This window comes from Sinocyclocheilus rhinocerous, unplaced genomic scaffold (genome assembly GCF_001515625.1).
Source record: "Sinocyclocheilus rhinocerous isolate Xijiao unplaced genomic scaffold, SAMN03320098_v1.1 scaffold605, whole genome shotgun sequence".
Classification (NCBI taxonomy): Eukaryota; Metazoa; Chordata; class Actinopteri; order Cypriniformes; family Cyprinidae; genus Sinocyclocheilus; species Sinocyclocheilus rhinocerous.
The window spans coordinates 1,657,782-1,671,581 of NW_015661612.1; the positions used below are offsets into that span (position 1 = coordinate 1,657,782).

The window sequence follows — 13,800 nt, forward strand, 5'->3', positions numbered from 1 at the left end:
GCAGAGAGCTGGAAACTAAGTAACAGCTCTCAGAAACGAACTGTGAAGACTCTGAAATAAACACAGACCGTTTCAAGCTCACAAGAGCAAAAAGTTTAATGACTTGAGTTCACAGAATTAGCTTGCAGGTCTAGTTCATTAAAACAAAATGTCTTCAAACTGTCAATCTTGTGTCAGCAGCAGCCAAGTGTTCACTGAAACTTTGTCTAAATATTAAAATATCATCAAACCACTTCCGACTCATAATTTTCTTTCTGTATTTGTCTCCTTTTCTAAGCCATATTCTGTAAAACATTTTGTGTACGCATAGAAAATGGATTCACCTGTATTTACAATCGATTCCACTTCTTAAAAGATACTGTTAAAATGTAAATTAAGAAAGCTGGAAGCTGTGACACCGTATTTATATGTAATATCTGAGTTTGTGTCAACATTTACAGGCACTGCAATCCTCATCCAATGTAACTCGACTTGTTCACTTCTAACTTGTTACGAAATAAAAAGTCTCTCATCTCAGTAAAATGAACTATCCTGTCCTCTCAGACATAATGTTTTTGTAGCAAGTTCTCTTCAATTGCATGCACAAATGCGGCGGCGCACACTGTATATCACTTAACTAAATCGCAAAAGAAACTATGAGCATGCAACGTGTGAAATAAAAGTAAAACACCAATAAATCACAAAACTGGTACTTCGTGTGTTAGCTGGGAAGGATTTGCATGAAGGTATGATATTTATTCTATTCAGGAGCAGTTTCCATGTGACTATTTGTGAAAAGTGCCACACAATCCTTACTTGCATTACAATCATCATTATATGCCTCATTTTGACAATTCTTCATAACTCCATGGTTCACATCATAAACCTGTGAGGAAACTTTAAGCCTTGATGTGTTAGCCAACTAGCACATACAGTAAACGCTGACCTATGATGAGGATGCTAGTGCTCATCGTAATGATGAGGGGTTTTCTTGAGGCCGGTGGTCAAGAAAGCACGGTGTGAAAAAAGAAGACAGAGACAGTGTTACTTCATTGTTAACTAACAAGTCTTAAAGGGAACTGAGAGGAGCATGCATCATTATAAAACAGAGAGAGGGAGAGTGAATGAGAGTTACGAGGGGAACAGGAGGGAGATATACTGAGGTGCAACAGAGGGTGAAAATGAAAGATGGAATTATGATAATGGAACGGAGGGAGAGAGCAAAAGGAAAAATGAGAAAAGAGGCACGTGGAGAGAAGATGCAAAAATTTGCAGAGAAGCGGTAAAGTGCTGTCATGTGTAATGCCGATAAACCTGAAATATTACAAGAAAAGAGGAAAAGAATGACACCATAGGAGCTGTGTAAAAGAGACAGAGGTGGAATGTGCAGAGAAATGGGCAAAACAAAGAGAGAGAAAAGCCTGATACCGTTTTATCGGTCCGATTCAAGGTGAGAACTTTTATTGTATTGCTAATGAATTCTGTTCTTGACTCATGTAAGTGTTTGGAAAGTTGCTAAAACGCCAGATAAAGAAGAATGGCTGTGGAATGGAGGGTGACAGAGAGAAAAGTGTAGGTGCACGCTTACTCGGTAAAGTGGGCTGCACTTGTCTTTAAAGCAGGGTGCGAGGCGGGAGTAGATCTGAAGAGAGTAGTAATACGCAGCTAACTGCAGAGACAGTGCTGATGGAGGCTGCTTCTCAAAACACGTGTTAGCATCCAACACCTGAAATAGGAAAAGACAAAGAGGTGTGTTCACACTCACACGTTCACACTGAACACTAATCTAATTTGGTTTCCAAAACTGATCTTTAGGAACACTATTGCATATACAGTATGCAATTCAAAACCACTGACTCATTAACTACATAGTGAATTTTACATAGTTTGTTATGTACATGTGAAAAGAGAGCAAAAACTAGCATTTTTGGGCACTTCGAGGCAATATTGTGCATTTTGTGGGTTATTATTTTTATTGTTAACAAAAACAAAAGTATTTTCGTTAACCAAAATAAAAACTAAAATAACTAGGAAAAACTAGAAGACAAATTATTTACAAATTAAAAATTAGCTCAAATTAATTTTAGTTTTACTTTTAAACATAGTACATTGTAAAAATTTAAACAACTCGCCTCAATAAACATGAAAATGCCACTTTAACTTTGGCAGCCCTAAAATGCTAAAATGAACTAAAATTAAAACTTAAACTCAAACTAGAAAACAAACAATAATAGAACATAAAGATTGAATAAAAACAAAAATGTAAAATTTGAATAGTTTATTCAAAACTATCATAATCCAGGCATGAAGTCACAAACACAATGCACCACAAATGGCGAACTATATATGAATTGGATAGGATTGCGAAAATCAGATTTCACTTGTTATTGCAGTTAACTGAACTCTAAAAAAGCATTTATTTTTTATATGAAATAAAATAGAATATTAAAACAAATTGATTTACTTTCATTTTAACGTGATGTACTAAATAGGGGTGTCATGATATACCGGTATTGACGATAATCGTGATATTTAATAATGAAAAACCGTTATCGCGTTAATTAGGGGCGGTATAGGTGATATATAAAAATGAATAGTACACATACATATATTTTGTATAATGAAACATGGAGAATCAAAAAAAATTTTTTTTTCATGATTTCTATAGATATTGTTATAGATTGTCATTGTGAATTTCTTTTTGACCACAATAATCGTGTAGTTAAAAATCTGATATCACGACAGCCCTAGTACTAAAGTAACTAAAACTGTAGATGGGCTGCCCTTTTTTTGCTCTGTTTGAAAAAAAAAAAAAAAAGAACTTTTTAAAAGTGACAAAAAGAAATAGGCCATGAGGGACATTTGACACTTGCAGTAATGTTCATAATAATCAGGATGAGTACTTTGAGTGACTGGATGCCTCAGAAACTCAATCCATGAGGACCATCGAGGCTAAAGCAGTAGAGGAAGACAATGGCCACACTAACAGCGCATCAATTTCAACCCACCTTCACCTGATAATGAACTGAGAGGCATCAATGGGGACATGCTATCAATTTTAAGCCCATCAAGATATTTTTTCAGATGATTTAATTAGAGCATGAACCAATCGAGATCAGGAAAATGCAATAACACTTTGAAATGGAGGCCCCGGACGTAACAGGACAGAGGCTAACTGAAATAGACTTCATATTAGATTTTAGTGACTTTTAAATGGTTTTATCTTTCAATACCGCATGCTTCTGGCTGCAGTGAGAGAAATAGTTATGAAAAACCATAATCTGAGGCACCAGAGCTCAAGCATGCCCTGCTGCACACACACAGAGTCACAGAGAGAGAGAATCTGCAAATAGAGCAGTCAGACTCACCTGAGGTAGAGCCAGTAAATAGGCCAGGGCGAGTGTCATATCTTTGGGAAAAGCATCACTGGCCAGCTGAAGGAGCACTGTGGAAATGACAGAGGAGATGGAGAGAGAAAGGAAGGATGAATATTTCAGAGTTATTACTGCAGAGAAGCACCTCCTTGCTGTACTGTTACATGACGTGACAGAAGAAAAAGAAAGGGAGGAAAATGAGCCGCTATGGCTCTCAATGGCAGTGTATAAACCTGAAATGACTGTGACAGCAATACTGAGAGAATGATGCAGATTCAGACCGAGAACATATTCTTATCCTCAACCAAAATACCAGTTTGAAATGCAATAAGCTACGAGAAGCTATTCACAAGCAAAATCTCATTCTCATGTAATCTAAATTTTTGTCCTAACCAGTAACCAGTAACAAGAAGCCACAGAATATTTTGTTGTTTGCTTGGTGACCATTATCACTGGCCAGCTGAAGGAGCACTGTGGAAATGACAGAGGAGATGGAGAGAGAAAAGAAGGATGAATATTTCAGAGTTATTACTGCAGAGAAGCACCTCCTTGCTGTACTGTTACATGACGTGACAGAAGAAAAAGAGAGGGAGGAAAATGAGCCGCTATGGCTCTCAATGGCAGTGTATAAACCTGAAATGACTGTGACAGCAATACTGAGAGAATGATGCAGATTCAGACCCAGAACATATTCTTATCCTCAACCAAAATACCAGTTTGAAATGCAATAAGCTACGAGAAGCTATTCACAAGCAAAATCTCATTCTCATGTAATCTAAATTTTTGTCCTAACCAGTAACCAGTAACAAGAAGCCACAGAATATTTTGTTGTTTGCTTGGTGACCATTTCTGAGGCGCTGTAAATGAACAGCCCGCCCACCGTGGAATCTCATTGGTCCAAAATACTGACACTCAGCAGTATTTTAACATCAAATATATTCTGATTGGTTGTCATGAAAAAATTCTCTTGAATTCCTACATGAAAAGAACAAAGAAGACTCATCTTGAAAGCAAGTGATAGAGAACATATGGTTCAACAATTGATCTACACAACACACTTTAAGGGTGTGTTCACACTTGGCATATTTGATTCGATTAAAATCGGTTCGTTTGAGTAAGTGTGAACGCTGCCATCCGAACCCTGGTGCGCACCAAACAAGCGGACAGAGACCGCTAAAAAGATGGGTCTCGGTCCGCTTCCAAACAAACTCTGGTGCGGTTCGAATGAAATATGAACGCAACACGGACCAAATACTTCTAAACGAACCAAAAACAGGAAGTAATGACAAGATGCGATGTCCGCTTCCAAACGAACTCTGGTGCGGTTCGAATGAAATATGAACGCAACACGGACCAAATACTTCTAAACGAACCAAAAACAGGAAGTAATGACAAGATGCGACATGATTTGACGGCACGGTGTAACCAAAACAAAATGAGCAGAGGGCAAACGTGAAGCAACGATGAGGTAAAGTGCCTTTTATGAGATCCTTGTGAGTTTGCAGTTGGTGAAAATACAATTATATGTACACGCAAGAATGAGTGCGCTTAGTCAGACGGCATTAGGCTGCATCAACACTACTGCTGTTTCTGAAACCACGCCTTCTTTCTTTGCTTGCACATTTGGGCGGCATTATGCAAATATTTCCACATAGTGAGGTAGATATGTGGGGGCGTGTTCGAACGAGCCGTTTTAGGGGGGAGTGGCTGACTCTTAACTTTTATAAAGAATATCTCTTTGGATTTGAGACTTTAGTCTTTGCAACTTTACAGATCTTCTTTATGCACCAAGAGCTTGTAACACTCCAAAGAGAAAGGAAAAAATGATAATTGCATCATATGACCCCTTTAAGTCTAACAAACCTTTTGTTTGGGGTGTTCGGTAAGTTCCGTCACGATATATATGTCATTCAAGCCGACCAATCAGGTTGTGAACGTATCACTATGCCTTTAGGTTCGGTGTCTTTAGGTTCGCTGTCAAAAATGCCAATGTGAACGCTAAGCGGACCAGGACCAAATGTACCATTTTCCTTTTTGGTCCGGACCAAATGAACCAAATGAACCGAACTACAAGTGTGAACACACCCTAACATACTACATGATTATTTCCTATGACCACCCTTGAACGTATGCAATTATAACTTTGTAAACTTTACCTCATTTAACAGTGAGCAAAACCTTACAGGGATTGTGGCTAAATTTGATCAATTAAGATCTGACCACAAACACCCTGTGTGAGTCGGGCCGATTGTAAACATTCATTAAACCTGCAGCAACACACACAAGAAAAATCGGTGCAAAGCTGGTGAAGAAATGTTAGTGCTCGAAACAAAGGCAGACTTCTGTGCAGACATGTACAGCGCCAGTCTCTCAAACATGATTAGCAGGTGACGTGAGCGTAATTTTTCAGGCAGCCCATTAGTTCCCATTTCTCACAGAACTGCAATACAGTGTTGGGTTTTATTCAGCTATTTTGAGCCTGTGATGGTATCAAAGGCATTTTGCGCGTCAAACAATCCTTGGCAAGACAATGTTATCAAAAACAGCTGGAGCTGAGGGAGTCTTGCACGTGCAGAAATAACAAAGGCAGTAGCGTTCCTAACAGTAACAGTTTTAGTGTTCTCAGCTGTTTGACGGCTTCTTTTAACACATCCTTCCTCAAAGTCCCTTTAACATTAAAAACTAGAGAGGTTTGGCTTCACACAGTGACACAGGGATGCTGATGATCAGAGATGGTGGATGTCATTATACTTAAAAACTTGTGCTCTGTTCTATTCTAGAGTGTGTATGTGTGTGAGTGACACTTTAAATATGCACAGTATAAACTTAGGGGGATAAAAAAAACTTCCAATCTATACATGTGACTGATGCTGACAGGATAGAATAAGTAAATTTATAAATAAAAAAATATACATATATATTTTTAAATAAAAAATTATTATATATTTTCTAAATAAATATTAGGGCTATCGATTTAACTCATTAATCAAATTAATTAGTAATGGAAAAAAAAATGTGTTGTGTTAATTTTTAATGCAATTAATGAATCGGCCCCTGCAGTTATATGCCCCTAAAATTCAAGAGATTGGGGAAAAACGCCCCTGTATGAGATTCTGCCTCATATTTATATCGTATGATGTAGTCAAGCAATATCACACCAGTGCTGTTTTTGTCCTGAATAAAGAGTGCAAATGTAATATTGATTTTATACAGCAGTGCAATAAATACCGTATTGTCCCGAATATAAGACGATATTTTTTTCTTGGAAATACATTTGAAAAAACGCGGTCGTCTTATATTCAGGGTCTAGACTTTGACATGTCAATAATACACCCACAACACTAGGTGGCGCCAAATACGCATAAAACGAGTGTGCCATGAAATACGTAATGTAATGCGTGTTGTAAATATCGCGAGTAAAAACAAAAGAGAAAGAAAACCTTACAGCTGCATGAGTCGTGACAGGGTCGTCTTATATTCGGGCCAATACGGTAATAACTTAATATTGCGTTATATTTTAGTCTCCAAGCAACACACAATTTCTGAAACCGTTTTGAACGAATCATGTGAACCAATGATTCAATGGCCCACTCATAAAGAAAGCCATTTACTTAATTCCTAAATGAACCAGCCGTTTGAATGAATTGAATGAATGAACAAATGATTCAATAACTTATTCATTAAAACATTTACTGCCACCTACTGGCAGTTTTAGTTTCTTTATTTAGAGCAGTGGTCACCAAACTTTTTAGGCCCAAGATCCCTGACCTCAGCCTTTATGAAAGACAAGATCTACCTATTGAAGAATTGATAGAAAAAGACATCCCAGATTGTACTTCAAATTTGAGGCCTTTTACTTAGTATTTTAATTAGTGATGCGCCAATTATAGCTGATTCAGAATTCAGATTTTCTTTTCTTTCTTTTTTACTAGCAAATTGGATTCTGATACATTGTTTTAAGTTCGCTTAAATTTGAAGTTCTTTTTTAAAGTCTAATAAATGTTAAAATTGATAGCTCTCAATTATACTGTAATGTTGAATGGCTATAGTCAATGGTTAAATATTAGGGCGAAAAACAATTTTATAGAGACATCAGTATCAGTGATACTCACCTTAAGTCAGAAAAAAGATGCTGTTAAACAAATATTTAAAAAATATACTGTCTTTATGTTGTTTGTACATTCATTTGAAGATTGAATGTGAAATTATTGCAATATAAAAGTATATTTAAAAACTTTAATATTAGGTGGGATTAATCGCGATTAATTTCAGAAAAATGTGCGATTAATTAGATAATTTTTTTTAATCGATTGACAGCACTAATAATATATATATTACATTTAATTTAGATATTTTATCCAGCATAAACCAAAATATATAGTTCTATTTATTAATATTTTTTATATAAAAATATTTTAGCATGTAAAATATAGATTTTATTGATATATTTATTCCGTCCTGCAAGTATAAATCAACATAGTTTTATTTTATTTATTCATTAATTTATACATACTGTTGCATAGTCAGAAGCGTGATGACCATATCAGCAGCGGGAAGCATCCTTAATTCATATGCTTTAAGCATTTCGCACATAAGCACAGAGATTAGAGAGGACATGAGTGCAATACCTAAACAAGAGCAAAGAACCATGACTGTTCTTATAGGAAGAAGTGTATTCAGCATACGTTTTAATGTGCAGGTCATTAATTTAGCGTTATCAGCTCGACGCAAGCACTTTCCTTTCATCTCACGTTCTCCCACACGAAGGTGACTTTATGCCTGCCGTGCGCAACTGAACGACAGTGACACTGAAGGAATTAAAAGAGAGCAAAAAAAAGGAAGAGGTAAAGAGAATCGCTATTTGCATTCTTCCACCAAAGTTCCTGCACCCCTCCCATCACTCCGCATTGATTTTCTCATTCGCCTCATCCATCTTGACGCAAAAGGCCTTGATATTTTGACTAGCCGCTATCTCTCTTGTATCGGGAGGGTGCGCATTATTTACTGCTGTCTGCTTGCGGTGAGTACACATTAATTAATCAATATGACGCTATTCTTCCGGACATGTAGCCAGCAAGTGGTGATACATCAGGGAGACAAGAGGCCAGGCGGAGGAACGGCGGATACCTGAGAATCTGCCCCGGGGGCGAAAGATTACAGTATTCCTAGCAAGGACACTGCAGCTAACAAAAGGGTGATGAGAGACTGATGGTGATGGCGGACACTTAAATGGGACGGGTGAGGTCACTAGTCACCGTGATTAGAGTTGATTTTAAATGCAAATATTTGAATACTGCATATGAGGAGCACTACCTTCAGTTGCAGGAAAGAGATTCTGTCCCTCGCTGTTGGTTTCAGCCAGTTTGCCTGTCCGCAGTAAAACTTCAGCAAAGTCTTCTTGAGGGGTGTAGTTGTACGAGGAATACACATCCTCGGACTGAAAAATTAATAGAGAACAGGGGATATCACACTTTGGTTTTGGCTTATTTCTTCTGACATTTTTTGCATAAAGCTTTGAAATTCTACCTAAAATATCTATTACATGACAGAAGCCAATACCTGTCAACTGAATTTAAAATTTAACAAAGATGAATGTTATAATTATACTTTATCACCTAGTAGGCTGTAATAATTGGCCTAGAAGCAGCTGTTACACTGATACAGAAGAATTTTGTTTTGTATTATTGTGACCAAATACAATCTACAATCAAATGTTTGGGGTCTGTAGGATATTTAAAATTTTCTGAGAAAGAAAATACAAAATAAATAAAAAAGTCTCTTGTACTCACCAAGGCTGCATTTATTTGATCAAAAATACAGAAAAAACTGCAATATTGTGTGGAAAAAAAAAATATATATAAATTGCTTAATATTTTTGTGGAAACTGTGATATTACATATACATATTAAATACATATAGTATACATATTTTTCTGAACTCTTTGATTAATAGAAAGTTAACAAAAACAGTATTTATTATTTAAATCTTTACTTTTAATTTTGATACATTTAAAGCAAATTTAAAATGAAAGTAGTATTAATTTCTTACAAAAAAAAAATCTTACTGACCCCAAACGTTTGAATGTTAAAGTATGTCATTTTTGAGGGAGAAAAATTGGTTAAATATTATATATCATATGACTTATTAAAAACCCAAAATTACTGAAGACATTTTCTCTTATTTTTTATTTTATTTTATTTTATTTTTTATTAAAACCAGTTCTGTTTTTAAGAAGTAGAAGTAGAACTTGTGCATGCACATTCCTGAAATATGAAGGAACAGTTGACCAAAAACTCAACCATATATCCTGGTAACACTTTTATGAGAAATAAGAACTAGGCAAGTCAAACAGCAGAATGATACCATCCAAGTAAACATAAATGTGGTCTACAAGATTTATTATGCTATATCCCAAGTCTTCTAAAGCCATATGACACATACATGCAAAGAATAGTTGGTTGTTATTCACTGAAACTCTTGACATCCATGATTAGAAGCTTGAAAGCTTAAGATTCATTGCACAGAAAAGAGTGACCTGTATATTACTCAAAATGTCTTTGTATTTACATTATTATAGCTGAGATTTTGTCAAGACATGGGAATGACAGAGAGAGAGGGGGAAAAAAATAAAGCTGTAGGAGAAAAACACAAACTGATGAGAGCCAGAAGGAAGGAAATATAGTGAAATTTACCGTACTGACGTATGGGTCATTGAACAGCTCCTCATAGAAAGGACTGCACCCCTGCCTTTCCAGATCTGCGTTCTGATTGGCTGTACCAGTACGGCTTCTTTCCACAGCTTGTCCCTGAGAGGAGATAAACATTCATTAAACATTCATAGAATGTTCATAAAACATTCACAGACATGCATGCAGGAGCCATTAATGTTTCAGCCACGCTCATAAACGTTCATAAGGCGCCAGAGCCTTCTGCCAAGGACAGGGGGAGTTTTTGATTCTGGCCTTGAGAGACAGTCAGCTTCAGCTTGTCATCGACCATTTCACAGGAAGGACTCAGGCAAATTTCACAGAAGCAAGAACTCAAAAAAACAACCGATTCACAAAGACACACGCAGACGTCGACCGGGGAGAAGTTCGTTCAATCATGCCAGGTTTTAATGGCCTAACAAAATCTGCCGAAAAAAAAAATGTGCAGACGAGTCTCACTGTTGAGCTTTGCCCAACCTGTTCCTGGCAGTTGTGTTTTGAAGAGGAGTGATGCATAATGGAGCGAGGCACGCGGTTACACTTCAGAGAGTGGCGAACAAAACCTTTCAGGCTGAATTTAAATGTGACTTACGTGCAGTGGGCGAAGTAAGCTGAGGGACTCCCTCCACCAATGGGAGTCGCTGACGGCAGTCAGCACGGCTCTGGTGGTCGTGGTGGTGTTGGTCAGGACCTCTATAGTGCGGGCTGTGGTTCTGTGCAGCAGGTCTGTGGGGTTAATTGATCCAGGAACAGCAGCTCCGGTCTGCTATGGGCAGCAAAGAAAGGTTACACACGAGCCGTATTGATCAAATTACAGCGGTTCTAGCTGAACTACAGTAAACAACATATATACAGTAGGATTTTTTTTCTTTCTACAGACAGTGTTTGATTTTCTCACTAGGGTTTTTAAGACAGTATTTTTTGTAAAACTGCTGTGAAACAAAAGAAGCTTTTGCGAAAAGTGTATTATAAATAAAAGGGAACAGACCTGACAAATCAGGACCATGATGCTGTGATTTAATGCACAATATAACCAAAAGAATATGGTTGGCTGGAGTGTGTTTTTTTTTTTTTTTCATTTCATACATGTAATATCAATGGCATATATCAGTGAATATATTTTATATTGACATTTAATTTGAATTCCTGATGTATAAAAAATATTATATTTATAATTATTATATTTATTAAATTACACTATATATTATTAGAGATGTATTTAATTTCATGATTTCATTTATTTATTTTTATGTTTTAAATGTATATATTTAATACCCATTTTATATTTAATACCCAATATAAACAACATAGCTGGCTGGAGGTTTTTTTTTGTGTGTTCGCGTGTGTGTTCATATCAATGCCACATATCAGCAAATACATTTTTATACATCAGGAATTCAAATTAAATGTAAATATAGAAGTATTATATTTATTTACAATTTAATAAATATTATACTCAGGACAATACACAGTGCAAGTAAATAGGGTCAATTTTGATTTCATGTTGGTGTTTGATTGATTTTAAGGCTAGAACAGTCAACAAGGCTACAAATCAGGCTTTAAGATCTGACATAGATTTAAAAATGGTTTGTGTCAGAATTGAACTTCTAAACACAACAAAATCAACATGGGGAGTCTGGACCTTTATTCTTTGCTGTTTATGCACAGACAAGTCCAATCATGCAAACTTGGGTAAAATGGTAATTGCAAAAATGGCCAAAATTGTTGGCCTACAAGCAAACACTTTGTGTAAATGTGATTAATAAATCATTCATCAGAGGCTGTAAATGTTATCAAGTTGCAATTAGGTGACTAGTATGCTAATTTACTTAAGGCAAGTGTTACCCAGCGGGGAAAATACAGACACAAAGAAACTGGAGGAAATCCCAGCAGGGACAGAAATGTCCATTTAATCCTATAAAACAAACAAAAGCGCTACTATAGTCATCACATCGAGCGAAACTCGACATGCATTATAAATGAAGGTATAGGCACAGAGAAGTAAATTGACTCCTGAGCGAGAAAGCTCTTCGCCATCAGTGGAGCAAAGCACCGCCTGCTCACTGTAGCAACATGACAAAAACTGAAGCGAATGTGGATATTTACATGTAACCGCGATGCTAGGTGAACTTTTCAAAAAATGTCAGAAACACTATGACTGTGTACAAAGCCAAACCACATGTTTGACCTCATCACTACTTTCAGTTTTAAATGCACATTTAGCAGATACACAACGCACACACATTTACGCAAATGTATTTTTGTGTGCACATGAATTTTTAAACATGTTTTTAAACATCTATGGTGTCTTTTCTTATGGTGAGGTGAAAACAGTGCTTGCTATGAGTAACGTAGCTGAGCTCTGAAGCTATATTTACACCGTATGAAAAATGCAGAGAGAGTCTGTTACTGAGGCATTGAACTCAGAGTTCAGTCAAAGGTTGTGTTTAAAACCCACTATAATGTAATGATTCAGGAGAAGATTTTACTATTTTATAGCCATGAATGAAGCATTGGTGCTCATGTAAAAATGTATAAAGAAAGCTTACAGACAGCATGAAGCCCAAATTGACCCTTTTTACTTTTTTATTGCAGGTTCATGGTCCTATTGTGAACGATTTAACAGTGCATGTTATTATAAATAATAAAAAAAAGTCTTGTATTTATTTGTATAATTAAATAATGACATAAAAATAAGAAAAAATGATATATATATATATAAATATAATATAATATAATATAATATCAGGGGCGTAATTTCCACTGGGGACATGTCCCCCCCACTTTTCAAAATCGCGTTTGTGTCCCCCCACTTTCAAATTCGTTTGTTATGATTTTTTTAACCGCACGCCGTCACGGAGGAGCAGGACCGAGCAGGGCACAGACACGCGTGTCCGCGTCCAGGAACGTCGCGTGCACACTCTAAAAATAGCTCACTGAAAGTTCTAATGAGCAGGTATCGCGGTTGCGGCACAGTCAGCGATGAAACACCAGAAGCAGCAACAGATGACTTTAATGTCATCATGGATGAAAAGAAAGAAAGAAAGGAGATGTGAGTTGGTTGATTCAGTAAATTAGCTCAGGTCAGAATAATCATATTTTCTGTCTACACCTGTTAATGTTAGCCTACGTTGACTGAGCTAACGTTAACATACACTGTTGCTAGCTAAATATTTGATTTAGAACAGTGGTTCCCAAACTGGGGTACGTGAGGCGACAGAGGAGGGGGTACTCCACTCTGGGAACTACTGATGTAGAACATTCTGTCCTGTGCAACAAGTGATTTATTTTATATTTTCAGGTACAGCGGTTAGTTTGAAATAAAAGTTTGTTTAACAGTGGAAATTGAGTCTCACATTATTCAAAACATTAATGGTGAACATTTTCGACTTTATAAAATGATTCTCTCAAGTCTTGGCGATCGGCCCCTATTAAACAATAAAGAAAGTAAGACATCTTTTTCTTATACATACTTTAGTAGCCTACTATTCTTTTTGGCAGAATTGATTTGGCAGATTTTGTATCACCATAGTCCCTCCCTAAATGTTTGTACATGCAGGAAATGGGATTCAAATCGAAAACATTTTCCCCCATTTTGTGTCCCCCCCACTTCGCAAACCAAAGTTACACCCTTGTATATATATAACATATAACATTTCTGTAATCTATATAACCTACCAGTAAACAGTTTTTGAACAGTAAGATTTTTAATGTTTTATAAAGAAGTCTCTTCTGCTCAC

At 36.5% G+C, this 13,800-nt stretch overlaps 1 protein-coding gene across 2 annotated transcripts in view; it reads right to left on the bottom strand.

The window, feature by feature from the left end:
* nbas (NBAS subunit of NRZ tethering complex) overlaps positions 1-13,800 on the bottom strand; it is a 145,995-nt gene that overhangs the window by 65,247 nt on the left and 66,948 nt on the right. Inside the window, exons 36-40 of one of the 2 annotated variants that reach the window (XM_016536040.1) lie at positions 10,653-10,823; positions 10,046-10,159; positions 8,667-8,790; positions 3,348-3,424; positions 1,568-1,705 (exon numbers count right to left, since the gene is read on the bottom strand). In XM_016536040.1, coding sequence (XP_016391526.1) covers positions 1,568-1,705; positions 3,348-3,424; positions 8,667-8,790; positions 10,046-10,159; positions 10,653-10,823 — 624 coding nt within the window. Of the gene's footprint in view, positions 1-1,567; positions 1,706-3,347; positions 3,425-8,666; positions 8,791-10,045; positions 10,160-10,652; positions 10,827-13,800 lie in introns of both variants that reach the window. The other variant, XM_016536039.1, reaches the window with a different exon arrangement.